General features: G+C 42.4%; 1 protein-coding gene across 17 annotated transcripts in view; it reads right to left on the bottom strand.

The window, feature by feature from the left end:
- PHACTR4 (phosphatase and actin regulator 4) overlaps positions 1-18,558 on the bottom strand; it is a 117,076-nt gene that overhangs the window by 73,400 nt on the left and 25,118 nt on the right. For 13 of the 17 annotated variants that reach the window (XM_067725076.1, XM_067725081.1, XM_067725088.1 and 10 more), the window contains exon 2: positions 2,762-2,815. Coding sequence is in view for 10 of the 17 variants with exons in the window: in XM_067725081.1 (XP_067581182.1) it covers positions 2,762-2,777 (16 nt within the window). In the remaining 7 variants the exon portion in view is untranslated. Of the gene's footprint in view, positions 1-2,761; positions 2,816-3,221; positions 3,277-18,558 lie in introns of all 17 variants that reach the window. The other 4 variants (XM_067725077.1, XM_067725082.1, XM_067725089.1 and 1 more) reach the window with 1 other exon arrangement.

The raw sequence follows: 18,558 nt of genomic DNA, 5'->3' as shown, positions 1-18,558 counted from the left end.
TAGGGTCATTAAAATCAGAGGAGAAATTCTTATCTGGCAAGGTTTTCAACAACAGTCTTTTCAAAGCAAGACAACAAGCTATTAATCTGAGCTATCTGGTTACTTACTTGTACCAGGTGCCCAAAGAGCCTAATTTCAGTCATCTACAGTAACTGTGTGTGAGTAGAATATAAACTTGGAACCTTTTTTACACTACTACTTCAAGTTACACTGCCATAAAATGAGATTCAGACTTTTCCCCATTTGGTGAAGAAGCACAAAATGCTCGAATCAAAACCTGCCTCTTGAAAAAAAAAAAAAAAACAAAAAAAAAACCTGCCTCTTGGGCTTCCCTGGTGGCCTAGTGGTTGAGAGTCCACCTGCCGATGGGGACACGGGTTCGTGCCCCAGTCTGGGAAGACCCCACATGCCACGGAGCGGCTGGGCCCGTGAGCCATGGCTGCTGAGCCTGCGCGTCCGGAGCCTGTGCTCCACAACGGGAGAGGCCACAACTGTGAGAGGCCTGCGTACCGCAAAAAAAAAAAAAAAAAAAAAAACCTGCCTCTTGGGACTTCCATGGTGGCGCAATGGTTAAGAACCCACCCGCCAATGCAGGGGACACGACTTTGATCCCTGGTCCGGGAAGATCCCACATGCCGCGGAGCAACTAAGCCCATGCACCACAACTACTGAAGCCTGCGTGCCTGGAGCCCTTGCTCCACAAGAGAAGCCACCACAGTGAGAAGCCCAGCGCACTGCAACAAAGAGTAGCCCCCCTGCTCACCACAACTAGAGAAAGCCCGCGCGCAGCAACGAAGACCCAACGCAGCCAAAAAAAAATAATAATAAATAAATAAAATAAAAGTACCTATCTTTTAAAAAAACAAAAACAAAAACAAAACCTGCCTCTAGCATAATGAGGTTATTAACAAGGAAAACTTTCTCTGGTTGCTTTTTTTTTTGCTGATGCATATAAAGTGGGAAGTACGTCCTAACTAGTCTTCCAAGTGTATAATATGTGGGTTTGTTTTTTTTTTGGCTGTTACGCTTTTAATTGTGGGAGGTACAATATGCATCAATGTACAAGAATGTTTTACATACTCATTAGCATAGTGATTAATGTAAATTTAAGGATATACAATGTGTTAAACCTAAAAAACTATGAAGTTTCCTGCAACTTAAGATAATGGAAAGGCTCCTTCTTAAGTTTTTACACACCACCTTTACTTTTAAAATTCTAAATCGTATCGGGGGGAACTAAAAAGTAATAGAAGGCTTGTTTCAGCTGTGGTTCAACAATTCTAATGAAGCTGTACAGCAATGACACTGGAATTGTGAATTTTTCCCCCAAAGGGCTTTCTAGATGACCACAGGAAAAATTTTTAAAAGTATTTCCAATAACATGTAGGCAAGGTGAGTAGCTTAATAGTTTAAAAGCCTGGGGACTTCCCTGGTGGCGCAGTGGTTAGGAATCCGCCTGCCAATGCAGCAGACATGGGTTCAATCCCTGGCCTGGGAAGATCCCACATGCTGCAGAGCAACTAAGCCCGTGCACCATGACTACTGAAGCCCACGTGCCTAGAGCCTGTGCTCCGTAACAAGAGAAGCCACCGCAATGAGAAGCCTATGCACTGCAACTAGCCCCCACTCACCGCAACTAGAGAAAGCCTGTGCACAGCAATGAAGACCCAACGCAGCCAAAAATAAATAAATAAATAAATAAATAAATAAATAAATAAAATGCTGTGGATTCAGAACACAATGATAAAAAATAAAATAAAAGCCTGGAAAGCAGCTAAGATGTCTCATCTTAGAGAATTTTAAAATATGGTAGAAATACCATTTCTCTCCTACAGAGAAACTTTTTAAAGCACGGATATAACTCTACAGATACTAAAGAAACATCAATAATTTTCAAAAAGCTTCAATAAACACCCCAAGGCACAAGTGTTCAAAATGGCCTACTAACTATCTCAGACCGTATCTCTCTGTGAAATTGCAGTCAATAGGAAAACAGAGTTCAATACACAGTGACTGACTTTTTAGTCAAAAAGGTAGATACAAAACCTTTGTGTATCTAGATTTATACTCCCTTAACCATGTTGTTACAGAATTTAAAACTTATTATTTTAACTTGCCAACTGGTTCTTTGCTGTATTTGAAGTAACTAACATTCTAGAGCATTAGGTCTCAAAGTGTGGTCTAGGAACTACTAGAGATGACGCATAGCAATGTCAGAATTACTTTTTATATTACAAAAGTGCTATTTGCCTTTTCACTCTCATTAGCTCCAATCAGTCAATTCTCCAGAGTCTACAGGGTATGTGATAACAAAACAGATTAAATGCAGAAGCAGATATGTGAATCCAGCTGTCTTCTATTAAACCAGACATTAAAGAGATTTGCAAAATGTAAAACAATGCCACTCTTCTTGTTACTCTTTTTTATTTGGGGAGTTATTTTTCATTAAAAAATTTTATTTATGTAACATATAATGGGTTTATTAATGTTATTTTGAAATGAATTAATATCTTTAAATGTCTATTTTAATTTGTAATATAGTAAATATCAATAGATATAAATCATACAAACAAAGCTCTTTGGGGCCCTCAATTATACTTCAGAGTATAAAGGGATCCTGAGGCCAAAAAGTTTGAGAACTGATAAACTAGAGAGCTTAGCACACTAAACATGAAAAAAATCAATTTATTCTCAAAGCTTTAATGGAGGTAAGGATAAAACACAAATATCATTTACTAAGAAAAATGTAGGTGATACTCACCAAATGGATCTTCCATGCCACTATTAACCAGTTTAGGGAGGTGGTATATAGTTTCTAAAAAGAGAAAAAAGTAAATGATATACTTAAAACATAAAATCCATCACCTTTTATATTTCTTAAAAAATAAACCCAATTCAGTAACACTGATTATAGTTTAAAACTAGAACATTATAGAAATGTACAACTTATTAAGTGAGAACATTGCCAACTGGGATTTATTTTAAGGGGGTTGAGGTACAGATATAAGTTCCCTTTCCAATCTCCATCTTGAATTTACTGGAGTGTAAGGAAAAAAGCAAGTTAAAAAAATTTTTTTTTATTTTTTAGGGAGGGGGGACAAAGGGAAAAAGGGAAGGGTGGGGAAGGGGAGAGGGAAGAAGGGAGGGAAGGAGAGAGAGCAGCAAAAAGCCAAATTTTTATGCAAAAAAACCCCCAAACAAACAAAACTCACAAAACTCACATAAACATCTGGGAAAGCATATGAGGATATCATAGAATGAAGGAATTGGTTTTGCCTGAGGAAAGTAGAAAGTAGTTCAGTAAGTTAAGAATGCTCAAGTATTAAAATAAAACAAAAAAATTTTGAAAAAAGTCGAATAAGTATAGATTTTCAACCTCCCTCACCCTTAATCAAAACAAGGATCGAATCTGCCCAATCTTGCTTTTTTATCTCTTTCATAGTTTTGATCCCAAGGGCACTCCTTAGTTAACAATTTGAATACTAAACTCCAATTCAGAGTCTGCTTTTCAGAGAATATAACCTACTAACAGTGGGGGCTGGCAGTGATCTGAGAAAATTAGGACTGTGAAGGGGTTTTGGAGTTGAATCCTCACAGACTAGATAGCACTGAGGACCCCACTGGTGGTGGTAGGTAACCAGATAATCCCTGGCACAAGGTGCTGGTACAATTCTTAAACTTTCACTAGTGGTGAATAATGATGATCTATCTATGGACAGAATGATCTAGTTGATTGGATTGATGAGGTACTTGAAGAGTAAGGGGGAAATAACTATAATGACAATGGAATTGAACGGCTATTACTAAACTTAACTGATGCTCTAGAAGAAGATAACAAAAAGCTAAGAGTGATCAACAGTCAACTGAAAGTCAAATGTGGGGAATTCCCTGGCAGTCCAGCGGTCAGGACTCCATGCTTTCACTGGCAAGGGCCGGGGTTCAGTCCCTGGTTGGGAACTAAAATCCCACAAGCTGTGTGGCGCAGCCTAAATAAATAAGTAAGTAAGCATCAATAAGTAATTTTAAAAAAGTCAAATATGAACACCCCAGGGCCTCCTGGTAATTCATAAAGAGGCTCTTTTCTGTGGCAGCAGGAGGAGAGAAAAAGCTGGAGACCAGGCCCAAGAGTTAATCAACAGAGTAGCCGAGCACCAAGGAAGGTTAACTCTCAGCCAAGGGAGGTATGCTATGCCACGTCAGGCCCCTGACTGGGAAAGAACGAGACCCTCATACATGCGATGGAGACAAGTGAGTTGATGCCCCTCCAATATCTTGAATGCAATAGGGCCCTTGAAACTGCGAAACTGGCTCACCATCTCTGTAAGAGCTAGCACTCTTCCCGCACTTGAAGATGATGCAGAGGCCTCCCCACCCTGCTCAATAAACAATGTCCCCTCAGGATCTGCCACCTCCATGCCTCCTAACTTGTAGTAGGTCAGGGCATAACCCAGCCCAGATATTTTGTGCCTGATAAGGTCACAAAGGAATTATAACCCAAGGGAGCTGCAAGACTTAGCCAGCATGTACTGGCAGGGGCTAAGTGAGAGCAAATGTGAATTCTGAGGGTGCTTGAACATCAGAACCAGAACATAAAGTTACTGATCACTCTCCAGAGATACAGGATTTAACACCCTGGCAAAAACCTCAGAATATGGTATGAACTTATCACTAGGATGGTTCCTAAAAGCTGGAAAAGTCATGGCCCATGGTAAGTAGCAATGACAAAACTGCAGTGGCAGACAGGGGAGGAAGGGATTAAAAGGCTCACTTAGTGAAGTTGGCTTGCTGAAGTGGTCAGAAAAAAGTATTACGTTCCTTGAAATGGCTGGGAGGATACTATAAGGAATGTGCTGGTGAGAGGGGCACCAGCATCATTAAGAAGTTTAAAAGCTGTTCTCCACAGAGAATTTGTTATAAAACTAATGCCACTGGGACTTCCCTGGTGGTGCAGTGATTAAGAATCCGCCTGCCAATGCAGGGGACACGGCTTCGATCCCTGGTCTGGGAAGATCCCACATGCCACAGAGCAACTAAGCCCGTGCGCCACAGCTGCTGAGCCTGTGCTCTGTAGCCCCCGAGCCACAACTACTGAGCCCGCGTGCCACAACTACTGAAGCCCACGCACCTAGAGCCCATGCTCCGCAACGAGAGAAGCCACTGCAATGAGAAGCCAGTGTACCGTAATGAAGAGCAGCCCCCGCTCGCCGCAACTGGAGAAAGCCCGCGCGCAGCAATGAAGACCCAACACAACCAAAAAAAGAAAAAGATGTATAAAACAAAAAAACCCCCTAATGCCACTGATAGCAACGGTGATGATAGGACCCTAAAACAAAGGAGACCAGGCCATGGTACTTAATGATTGAAGCCAGATGGAGACACTTACTATAAAGATCAGCAAAGTCAGAGTGGCAGTCAAAGGAATCCGACTCACAGGATTTGCAGAGATAGTTAATAAAGCATGGTGTATTTATGAAGCAAAATAGACAAGCAGCTAATAAGAGCACTTCTCCATCTGTAACATCAAAAGAAATCAGGGATGGAAGATCTGGATGCTGAGGTCAGTCCCCTCAATAAAAAAATATCAGAATCCATGCCCAGTGTCTGAACATGAGCCAGTTTCAGATCCTGACCCCTTTGACTGAAGGAGGCCAGGTACCCAAGAGAAAAGAACCTGCAACACCAAAGCAAGTATAACAATTCCCTGAGAAACCTATGGCCTAAGAGACCCATATACTATAGGTCTTACGGACTCCATACTCAGAAGGTCCCTGCACTTGAAGTTTAATGCTCTGCAGTCACTGTCTTAAAATTCTTAATAATTTTATCTATGAATTTCTGCTCCATAAGTGAAATCTGAGGGGGAAAATGAAGCATGTGCTGGGGGCTTGAAGCCTCAGCTCACACACAGTCCACCTCTTCCTGTCTTCCCAGGAGCGGCCTCTTGGCCACTCCCTCTGGTCCCAGCTGGCCATCCTTTCCCTGCCTGGGCTAGGAGTGCCACGTACTTTTGGTGGGCAATTTCTCTCGCCCATTCTCAATCCAGGTGTAATCAGCATGCAAATTATGTAGTCAGCTCTGTCTACGGTCATTTACTCAGGTAACAGTAAACTGCGTAAACGGGAATGCTAACATTTTAAGGATAGGTTGACATTGACACCAGGAGTCTGGAAGTATAATCATGGACTTATGAGGACCAGGAAATAAACTGAGCCCTGGCCAAGGTCCAGTTCACGATGGGCCCACTGGGTGTGTGAACCATCCTGGTGGTCACTTCCCTGGACCCTGAATGTATAATTGAAACAGACATACCTGGAAGTTAGTGAGTCCTTGGCCTATGGGATAGGAGTTATACTGGAGAAGGCCAAGTGGAAGGAAGCCTCTAAAGGTGGGTGCCCCATCCCACCTTCCAAGATAATAAACACAAAAGAAAACAATATTGTATTCTGGGGGCAAGGGAGGGGAGATGGCAGAAATTAGTGCTACACCCCCAGAGGATGCAGGATTTACCAGTGTGGTCCCGGCAGAAACCAGATAAATCCTGGAGGAAGGTAGATTACCACAAACTCAATCTAATAGTAGCCACAACTGCAGCTGCCATGCCAGATGTGGTATCTTTGCTAGAGCCAATTAACACAGCCCCAAGAGCACAGTACACTGTCAGAGATTGAAGGAATAAGTTCTTTTTCTCTTATCCCGTCAAGAAAGTAGGATCAGCAACAATTCACATTCACATGGAATGGATTATAGCATACTTTTACAGGACCATGTCAATTTTGCCACTGTCTCATGTAATATAGTCTTATGATAATATAGACTTCTTGTAGAATATCACACTGACCAACTATATTAATAACATCATGCTAATTGGGCCAGATGAACAGGAGGTGGATAGCACACTGAAGGCCTTGACAGAACACATGGACTCCAGAGGGTGAAAGATAAATGCTACAGAGATTCAGGCACCCATTCATCAGTAAAATTTTTATAGGCCCAGTAGTCAGGGGCTTGATAAAACATGCCATTCAAGTAAAGGCATCCAAGTAACCAACTGCATCTTGCACCTCCCACCATTAAGAGGGAAGCATGACACCCAAGAATACTGTTCTGGCTTTTATATCAGGTGACACAAAAAGTTACCAGTTTCCAGAACAGTAAAGGACTCTGCAGGTAGGTCTGGATGGTGAGGCAAACAATCTGGCAAATGCTATGGTATTATGGCAAGCCCCAGTGGGAGAATCACTATGCAGACCCCTGGGATCTGGAGCAAGGCCATTCCATTTTCAGTGGAAAATTGTATGCCTTCTGCAGAACAACTCCTGGCATGCTACTGGGTCCTAGCATATATAGAACACCTGATGATGTGACACCAAGTGACCATTTATCCAGAATCACCCACCATGACCTAGGTTCTATGAGATACCAAGTCATAGGGTTGGGTGGACCCAGCAATAATTCAGCATTAAGATGAAGGTGATACAACCAGTATCTAGCACAAGTAGGACCAGAAGTCACGAGCATGAGCAGATAGCCCAAACCCTCATATCATCTACCATTGTTGCAAAGTGCCCCTTCATTAGCATATACCTTTGGCCATACTGGGGGGCCCTCACAGCCAGCTGACAAAGGAAAAACCCTCACCTTCTTCACAGATGGCTGTCACTGGGTCCAAGTCAAAAATGGACAGTGGTTGCACCACAGCCTCACTCGGGGTTGGCACTGAAGGACAGTGCCCAATGGGCAGAGCTTCAGGCAGACTGTCTACTTTGTGCAGACAAAGAATTGGTTTGAGGTTAAAATATATGTGGACTCACAGGTAAATGTCCTGATGTGCTGGTCAGGGGGCATAAAAGGAGAATGATTAGAAAATTAGGGGGAGAAAAAAAGAAAATTAGGGGAAGGAGGTCTTAAGGTAGAGGCACGTGGGAGGATACAAAAATAGACACATTTGAAGATCTTCATATCACATGTTAACAGACATCAGAGAACATCTACCATGAAAAAAGCACAAAACAACCAAGTAGACAATGACTCAACCAGTTTACATCAGCCATCTTTTGTCATGGCCTCCCCAGTGCTAGAAAAATGAGCACCTGAAAGAAGGTGGTCATGTGGCAGAGATATACTCTATGCATAGACAACAGTATGAAGTCCTACTTACCAAGTATGCTCTAGCTACTGACGCCACCAAGAGCCCGAAAGGCCAGCAACAGAGACAAACACAAAGCTTCCAGTATGACATCTTTCAAGGAAACCAACCAGCCTTTGGATGGCAAGCTGACTGTTTTTGGCCCCTTCCACCCTGAAAAGGTGAACAATTTATTCTGAAAGAAACAGGGGGACTTCCCTGGTGGTCCAGCTGTTAAGGCTCCATGCTCCCAATGCAGATGGCCCGGGTTTGATCCCTGGTCAGGGAACTAGATCCCTCATGCTGCAACAAAGATCCTGCATGCTGTAACTAAGACCTGGAGCAGCCAAATAAATTAATTAATTAAAAAAAAAAAAGAAAGAAATAGGGACATATTCTGGCTGTATATTTGCCTTTCCTGCCCTCAGGGCTGCAGTGAACAGTACATGAGAGTTAAGGAAATGTTTAATCTACCAGTAAGCATCATCCTACATAACATCATTTCATGACAAGGGACCCACTCTGTAGTAAAGTAAGTGCAAGAGAGGGCCCAGGACCATGGGATCTACTGGTGGTATATATACAACACCACCTAGAATCTGCTAACCTAAAAGAGCACTGGAATGGCCTGATGAAGGCACAGCTGAAGCACCAACTCAATGACGTATTTTATGACAAAAGAGTACCATCTTCCAGGGTGCAATATATACACCAAATCAAAGACCTTTATATGCTAGTGGTCTTCAAAACAGGAAAAATACATGGATGTGAGAAATGGGGCGGGGGGGTGATGGGTAGAAATAGCATACCCTGTTTATTATCAATCCCAAAGACCCACCTGGGGAATTTTTGTTTCCTATCTCTGCAACTCTGGGTTCTGCAGAGTTAAAGATCTTGGTCACCAAAAAAGGAACACTTCCACAGGAGACAAGAGTCCCAAGAGGCTATAAGCTACAGCTGTCACCTGGGCATTGTGGAGTCCTCGTATCCAGGGATCATCAGGCAAGAAGAGGAACTATCATCTTGGTAGGGGTAACTAATCCTCATTATCAGAAAGAGGGTTGCTATTCCGCACCACAATGAAAATATATTTAAAATTCAGATGATCCACTTTGGTGCCTACTGGTATTCTCCTTCCCAATTCTGACAGTACAGTAAACAGACAAGTTGGAAACTCTAACCTGAGAAAAGCATGGTAACCAGTGGTTCAGATCCCTCAGGAATGAGGGTTTAGGTCATACCACTAAGTAAAGCCATTGAGACTGGCAGAGATGGTAGCTGAGGGCAAGGGGAATCTGAAATGGAGAGTGGAAAGAGGTAACAATTATTAGTTGTAACCCTGAGACCAACCAGTTGCAGCAGCAGGAGACAAAGTACTAATCTTCCTCTTCTAAGTATTCCCCAGGAAGAGAGGCCCTCCAGCTACTCTCTCAACATATATAAAGAAGTAGACGAGACGAATGAAAATGATGCAAAATACCAAAACGTATGGGATGCAGCTAAAGCAGTGCTTAGAGGGAAATTTATAGCTGTAAATACTACATTAAAAAAGAAGGAAGATCTGAAATCAACAACACAATAGTTTACTGTAAGATAATAGAAGAAAAACAAAATAAATCAAAAGGAAGGAAATAATAAGGATTAGAGTGGAAATTAATGAAATAGAAAATACAAAAATTAACTCAAGGGCTTCCCTGGTGGCACAGTGGTTGAGAGTCCGCCTGCCGATGCAGGGGACGCGGGTTCGTGCCCCCGTCCGGGAAGATCCCACATGCCACGGAGCGGCTAGGCCCGTGAGCCATGGCCGCTGAGCCTGCGCGTCTGGAGCCTGTGCTCCGCAACAGGAGAGGCCACAGTGGTGCGAGGCCTGCGTACCGGAAAAAAAAAAAAACTCAAAATAGGACTTCCCTGGTGGTCCAGTGGTTAAGACTCCACACTTCCACTGCAGGGGGCACGGGTTTGATCCCTGGTCAGGGAACTAAGATCCCACATGCTGCATGGTGTGGCCAAAAAATAAAGTAAATAAAATTTAATTTAATTTAAAAGGTACTTTGAAAAAACTAACTCAAAATAGATAAAAGATCTAAATGTAGGAGCTAAAACTAGAAAGCTCTTAAAAGAAAACATAGGCATAAATTTATGACCTTGGATTAGGCAATGGTTTCTTAGTTATGACACCAAAAGAAAAAAATAGATAAACTTGACATTATCCAAATTAAAAACAGAAAATAACAAGTGTTAGGAGGATGTGGAGAAATTAGAACACTTGTGCATTAGTGGTGGGAATATAAAATGATGCAGCTGCTGGGAAAACAGAATAGTACTTCCTCAAAAAATTTTTAAATTAAAAACAATTACCATATGATTCATCAAGTCTACTCCTGGGTATATACCCCAAAGAATTGAAAGCAGGAAATCAAACAGATATTTGTACACCTATGTTCACAGCAGCATTACTGACAATAGCCAAAAGGTGGAAACAATCCAAATATCCATCAGTGGGTGAACAGGTAAATAAAATGTGGTATGTATTATTCAGCCTTAATAAGGAATGAAATTCTGACATATACTACAACATGGATGATTATGCTAACTGAAATAAGCCAGACACAAAAGGATAAATACTGTATGACTGCACTTCCATGAAGTACCCAGACTAGCCAAATTCATACAGGCAGAGAGTTGGATGGCGGTTGCCCGGGGTAGGGGGAGGAGTTGTTTAATGGGTAGAGTTTCAGTTTGGGAAGATAAAAAAGTTCTGTAAATGGATGGTAGTAACAGCTGCACAACAATGTGAATGTATTTAATGGCACTGAACTGTACCCTTAAAAAATGTTAAAATGGTAAACTTTATATTATGTATATTTTACTATAATTAAAAAAAAAAAAAAGAAAATGCCTGAATCTTGGTAAGTACAGTGAGTTTTATGGCATTTTAACTTGCCTGATTCCCATCTCCCTCTCCTCCCCTAGCTTTCTGGCAGCCTTGAAAACCAAGAGCCTCACAACATTAGTTATTAAAACCAGCAGCCTAGCAACCACTGGAGGGGGCAGAACAAATTTGGAGCTCCCCAAAAACCCCATGCCCAGAGAACTGTTACTATCTGATCTGATTAGCACCAAGAAGTTCCATTCTCAGAGTTACTTTATTTGACCTGACTCAGAGCTTGTTGTGTGTGAACAACCTTATCCTTAGCACATTTTTCAAAAATAATCAGTGGCAACTGTTTAACATCCCAACTGCCTAAGGCAGTGATGATACCAGTTAGGGCTAACAGGACACTGACCAAAAAATTTGAATGTTCAGGAATGAGACGTCTATAAGGGGCTTTGAAAAGCTGACATATTCTTGGATATCTAGAAGGACACACGCATTTATGGGCTCAGGGAAAGTCTTAAGAAGGCCCTAATCTCTCACCTCTGGGTGACCTTGAGGTCTGTGCAAGCAGAAAGTGATGGCTAAGGCAAAGTTGTAAATTGCCTGCAGGAACATTGATGGCATACTGCAATATACACAGAGTACCCTCGGCAAAGGCTAGAAAACTTATTGGTTCAAGGCATTTAAGGAAATTTCTGTCTAATCATTAGCTAACCACTAAGTCAACCAAGCAGGCACTTCAACGTCTGCACAAAACAAAGAATACAGGCTCTACAGATTTAGTCCAGGGAAGTCACTCAACAAACAGCAATGAGAAACCCACAGGAAGGAGGGGAATCTGATTTGCAGACTTGCCACATTATTTTATTTTATTTTAATTTTTAAAAAGATTTATTTATCATTTTATTTATTTTATTCTATTTATTTTTGGCTGTGTCGGGTCTTAGTTGCGGCACATGGGATCTTTCGTTGTGGCGCGCAGGCTTCTCTTTAGTTGTGGCGTGTAGGTTCCAGAGCGTGTGGGTTCTGTAGTTTGCAGCATACAGGCTCTCTAGTTGAGGCGTGTGAGCTCAGTAGCCGTGGCGCACAGGCTCAGTTGCCCCACGGCATGTGGGATCTTAGTTCCCTGACCAGAGATCGAACCTGCGTCCCCTTCAATGTAAGGCAGATTCCTCACCACTGGACCACCAGGGAAGTCCTGCCACATTATTATTATTATTTTTCTTTTTGCGGTACGTGGGCCTCTCACTGCTGTGGCCTCTCCCGTTGCAGAGCAACAGGCTCCGGACGCTCAGGCCCAGCGGCCATGGCTCAGGGGCCCAGCCGCTCCGTGGCATGTGGGATCTTCCCAGACCAGGGCACGAACCCGCGTCCCCTGCATCGGCAGGCGGACTCCCAAACACTGCGCCACCAAGGAAGCCCCCGCCACATTATTTTAAATGCTCACTTTTCAATACAAAAATAAGACACATCAACAGGAAAGTATGGTGCATATATAGGAGGAAGAAAGCAATCAATAAAACTGTATCTGAGGAAGCCTAGATGTTGGACTTAATAGACAAAGACTTTTTTAAAAATTAATTTATTTAATTAATTTATTTTTTGGCTGCGTTGGGGTCTTCGTTGCTGTGCGTGGGCTTTCTCTAGTTGCGGCGAGTGGGGGCTACTCTTTGTTGTGGTGTGAGGGCTTCTCATTGTGGTGGCTTCTCTTGTTGTGGAGCATGGGCTTTAGGAGCGCAGGCTTCAGTAGTTGTGGCATGCGGGCTCAGTAGTTGTGGCACACGGGCTTAGTTGCTCCACAGCATGTGGGATCTTCCCAGACCAGGGCTCGACCCCACGTCCCCTGCATTGGCAGGCGGATTCTTAACCACTGCGCCACCAGGGAAGCCCTAGACAAAGACTTTAAATAAGGTATTATAAACATTACAAAGAAGGGAATTCCCTGGCAGTCCAGTGGTTAGGATTCTGCGCTTTCACTGCAGAGGGCCCAGGTTTGATCCCTGGTCTGGGAACTAAGAACACACAAGCAAAAATTCAAAGAACTAAAGGGAACCATGCCTAAAGAATTAAAGTATGAGGGACTTCCCTGGTGGCGCAGTGGTTAAGTATCTGCCTGCCAATGCAGGGGACACAGGTTCGAGCCCTAGTCCGGGAAGATCCCACATGCTGTGATGGAGCAACTAAGCCCATGGACCACAACTACTGAGCCTGCACTCTAGAGCCCGTGAGCCACAACTACTGAAGCCCGTGCGCCTAGAGCCCGTGCTCTGCAACAAGAGAAGCCACCGCAATGAGAAGCCCATGCACCACAACAAAGAGTAGCCCCTGCTCGCCACAACTAGAGATAGCCCGCGTGCAGCAACACTCAATGCAGCCAAATTAAAATAAATTTAAAAAAAAAGAATTAAAGTATGAGAATCATGCCTCATTAAATAGAGAATCTCAACAGAGACAGAAATTATATTTAAAAAAGAAAGAAACAGATTTTTCTAGATAGGCTCAACAGCAGATTTGAGCAGGCCGAAGAATCAGCAAACTCTAAGATAGGTTAATTGAGATTATCCAATATGAGGAACAGAAAGAAAAAAGCATGAAGAAAAATGAACAGAGCCTCAGAGAACAAATTATCAAGTATACAAACCACCAAGCATACAAACAAGCAAATGGGAGGATGAAGAAATAATGGCGGGCTTCCCTGGTGGCACAGTGGTTGAGAGTTCTCCTGCCAATGCAGGGGACGTGGGTTCGTGCCCCGATCTGGGAGGATCCCACATGCCATGGAGCGGCTGGGCCCGTGAGCCATGGCCGCTGAGCCTGTGCGTCTGGAGCCTGTGCTCCGCGATGGGAGAGGCCACAACAGTGAGAGGCCCGCGTACCACAAAAAAAAAAAAAAAGAAATAATGGCCAATAAGTGCCCAAATATGATGAAAAACACATCCAAGAAGCTAAATAAAGTCTATGTAGGATAAACACAAAGTGATCCATACTTATGTTCAAGTGCTGAAAGAGAAAGACTGTCAACTAAGAATTCTATATCCAGCAAAACTATGCTTCTAAAACAAAGGAGAAATTATGACATTCCCAGATAAACAAAAACATAAAGCATTCATTACTAGCAGACATGCCTACAAGAAATACTAAAGGGAGACTTTTATGCTGACATAAAGAGAAACCAGACAGTAACTAGAATCCACAGGAAGAAATAGAGTACCAGTAAGGTAACTACATAGATAAATATAAAAATAAAGAAGACAGTATAGGGACTTCCCTGGTGGTCCAGCAGTTAAAACTCTGTGCTTCCACTTTAGGGGGCAAAGGTTCAATCCCTGGTCAGGGAACTAAGATCCCACATGACAGCTGGCACACCCCTCCCAAAAGAAGAAGACGGTATAAATGTATTTTTTATTTCTTCTCCTATCTAATTTAAAAAACAATGCATAAAGCAGTAACTATAAAACCATGTTAATGGGCTTGTAATATATAAATATATAATTTATATGAGAATAAAGCACCAAGAAGGGGAGAAGGAGTCAAGCTACATTGGAGAAATTTTTTTGTACACTACTGAAATTAAGTTGGTATTAATCTAAACTAGATTGTTTTAAGGTAAAATGTGAATTGTAATCCCCAGAGCAACCACTAAAACTAGCTGGGAAGTCAAATTAGTAGAGTGTTAACCTTCTAAGAACAAGTACAAAAGAAATTAGAAAATTGTCACTAATATGGGCAACAGTCATTAGAAACCTCAATACAGTGTGTTCATTTGTGTAAACAAAGCTCCATCCAACCTCTCATGCCAACAGATCTGAGGTTAGCACGTTTTTTTCATATGTACTTGGCACTGGATAAATATCTGGTAAACAAGTGAAATGGCAATAATAACAAAAAATTGAATATCTGAAATGGTTAATGAAAGTAACAGGATTTACAGGCAGATTGAGAAGGGAGAATCAGTAGTACCTCAACTGTTAATCACATTATCACTAGATAATAGGGATGATGATCCTGGGTTAGCTGATGTAAAGTTTCAATTAAAACACGCCTGGGGTGTCGTCCCTGGTGGTCTAGTGGTAAAGAATGCGCCTTCCAATGCAGGGAACACTGGTTTGATCCCTGGTCGGGGAACTAAGATTCCACATGCCGCAGGGCAACTAAGCCCATGTGTGCCACAACCACTGAGCTCACGCACCTCAACGAGAGAGTCCATGTGCCGCAAACTACAGAGCCCATGCGCTCTGGAGCCTGCACGCCACAACTACAGAGCCCACATGCCATGGAGCCTGATGCCACAACTAGAGTGAGAAAACCCGTACACCACAACTAGAGAGAAACACGCGCACCACAACTAGAGAGAAGCCCGCATGCCACAACAAAAGATATCCCACATGCTGCAACTAAGACCCAACACAGCCAAGAACATAAATAAAAAACAAACAAACAAAAAACACCCCTGGGACTTCCCTGGTGGCCCAGTGGGTAAGACTCCATGCTCCCAATGCAGGGGGCCCAGGTTCGATCCCTGGTTGGGGAACTAGATCCTGCATGCATGCCACAACTAAGGAGTCCGCATGCTTCAACTAAGACCTGGCAAAGATAAAATAAAACAAACAAACACACCCCTGTCCTCAGAGAATCACAAACAGAAGGGTATCTTGCTGAAGAATCCTGTGTAGTCTTTGCAGAAAATGAGACTACTTTGTGTCTCCATCTAAATGAATGCATGTGCAAGACAGAAATATTCCCATGGCTTCTCTAACCGTCTACGTGCAGAAGATGCCCAAACCTATACATATGCTCAGTCCAGATCCCTCTCAAAAGCTCAGGATAAAAGCCAAAGTACTTTCTTTTTTTTTTAATTTTTAAATTTATTTTTTGACCACACTGGATCTTCGTTGCAGTGTGCAGGCTCTTCATTGCAGGCTTTTCTTTAGTTGTGGCACGCAGGCTCAGTAGTTGTAGTGTGCAGGCTCTAGAGCATACGGGCTCAGTAGTTGCGGTGCACGGCTTCTCTCTAGTTGCGGCACGCAGGTTTAGTTGCCCTGCGGCATGTGGGATCTTAGTTCCCTGACAAGGGATCGAACCCACGTCCCCTGCATTGGAAGGTGGATTCTTAACCACTGGACCACCAGGGAAGTCCCAAAGTACTTTCAACAGATGACCATGCTCACATACCCCCATCATGCTCAACTACGCTCTCCCTCCCTCACTAAAACGTCAGGCAGGTGAGCCTCCTTGCTGTTCCTTGAATCTGCCAGGAATGCTCAAGGCCTTTACACTTGCTATTCACTCTGGAATGCTCATTCCCCAGATATTCATTCCTCAATTCCTTTAGTTCTTTGCTCAAGTGTTGCCTTCTTAGTGAAGCCTTCCTTTAACATCCTACTTTTTTTAAAAAAATATTTATTTATTTATTTGGCTGCTTCAGGTCTTAGTTGCGACATGCAGGATCTTCCTTGCAGCATGCGGGATCTTTCGTTGTGGTGCGTGGGCTTCTCTCTAGTTGTGGTGTGTGGGCTCCAGAGCGCGCAGCTCAGTAGTTGCAGTGCACAGGTTCTCTAGTTGGGGCACGCGGCCTCAGTAGTTGGGGCACATGGCCTAGTTGCCCCGCGGCATGTGGGATCTTAGTTCCCTGACCAGGGATCGAACCCGCGTCCCCCGCATTGGAAGGCAGATTCTTAACCACTGGACCACCAGGGAAGTCCCTATCATCCTACTTTAAATCGCAATCACCAGTATCACCCCATTCTACCCCTGCTTTATCTCTTTTCCCAGCTTTATATTTCAGAGAGCACTTATCTTCTACACATTGTATAAATTTACTTTTTAAATTGTGTTTATCATCTCCTCTCACTAAAATACAAGCTCTTTCAGGAAAAGTATTTTGCCTATTTTTGTTCACTGCTATATCTCTATAACACCTAGAATAGTACCTGGAAAATAGTAAGTGCTCAATAACAAATATATTTTGAATGAATGAGCTCCAAATATATATATACACACACACACACACACACACACACACACACCTCACTAAACATCTCCACTTAGATATCCATAAACCTCCACTCAACATGCACAAAACAATTCATTATCTACCTCCCACTCATCCTTACTCCTTCCCCTTCCTGCAATTTCCTACCTTACCACCACCCACCTAGTTGCCCAAACCAGAAATCTCATCCTCCACATCATATGAGATATTTCCAAAACATATTTCATATCCATCTCTTCATCTCCACTGCCTGAAGACACAACAGAATCCAAAATAGTCTCACTGCCTCTGGACTTATTCCTCTTTAATCTAGGTACCACAGCTCCAGTAATTAATTGTTAAAGTGTTCCCTAAACTGGGGTCTATGCAACTCTTAAGAGTCCTTGTTTTCTTCCTACTTCAACTGAGGTAGCCTCTTGCAGGAACCTCCTCTTCTTCCTGACCTCTAAACATTGCAGAGCTCCAGATTTGGCCCTTGAATCTCATCTCTTTACTATTTTCACTCTCTCCTTCCCTAGAACATCACTGGCATTTTGGCTGAGACAATTCTTTATTGAGTAATGTCCCATACATTGCAGGACATTTAGCAATCGTCACTTAGTATTCTTTACCCCAGCACATTAAGTGCCCATTGCCTCCTCAGTTATTATGACACCCAAAACCATCCCCTTAAATATCTAAATCCTCCTAGAGATGTAGTAACACCCCAAATATGAACCCTGACTAGTCATCTTATCCACTTCTATAGCTTTAAATGCTATATATATATTGATGACTCCCAAATTCCTATTTCCAGATTGAATCTCTTCCTTGAACTTCAGACTGGTATATTCACAGTCTACACAATACTTTTACTTAGAAATCTAGTAAGTCTCTCAAACATGTTATACTTTAAAAACCAAACTCTTTGATTCCCAATTCCTGTTCCTCACCTGCCTTTGATAACTGGGGCAATAAGATATTATCACAAACAATTATGTACCATAAATGGACAACATAGAAGAAATGGACAAATTCCTAGAAATGTACAATCTCCCAAGACAGATTATCAGAAAGAAATAGAAAATATAAACAGACCAGTTACTAGTAATGAAACTGAGTCAGTGATTTTAAAAAATTCCCAACAAACAGAAGTCCAGGACCAGAAGGCCTCACAGGTAAACTCTACCAAATGTTTAGAGAAGAGTTAATACCTACCCTTCTCAAACTATTCCAAACAATTGCTGAGGAAGAAATGCTTCCGAATTCATTCTATGAGGCCAGCAACATCCTGATACCAAAACCAGACAAAGATATCACAAAAAAAGAAAATTACAGGCCAATATCACTGAACATAGATGCAAAAATCCTCAAAAATATTAGCAAACCAAATTCAACAATACATTAAAAGGATCATATACCATGATCAAGTGGAATTTATCCCAGAATGCAGGATGGTTCAATGTCTGCAAATCAATCAATGTGATGCATCACATTAACAAACTGAAGAATAAAAATCATCTCAATAGATGCAGAAAAAGGTTTCGACAAAATTCAACATCTGCTTATGATAAAAGCTCTCCA

Source organism: Pseudorca crassidens, chromosome 2 (genome assembly GCF_039906515.1).
Source record: "Pseudorca crassidens isolate mPseCra1 chromosome 2, mPseCra1.hap1, whole genome shotgun sequence".
Taxonomy (NCBI): Eukaryota; Metazoa; Chordata; class Mammalia; order Artiodactyla; family Delphinidae; genus Pseudorca; species Pseudorca crassidens.
The sequence above is the reverse complement of the archived record's forward strand: the minus strand, read 5'-3'. Positions and strand labels throughout refer to the sequence as shown.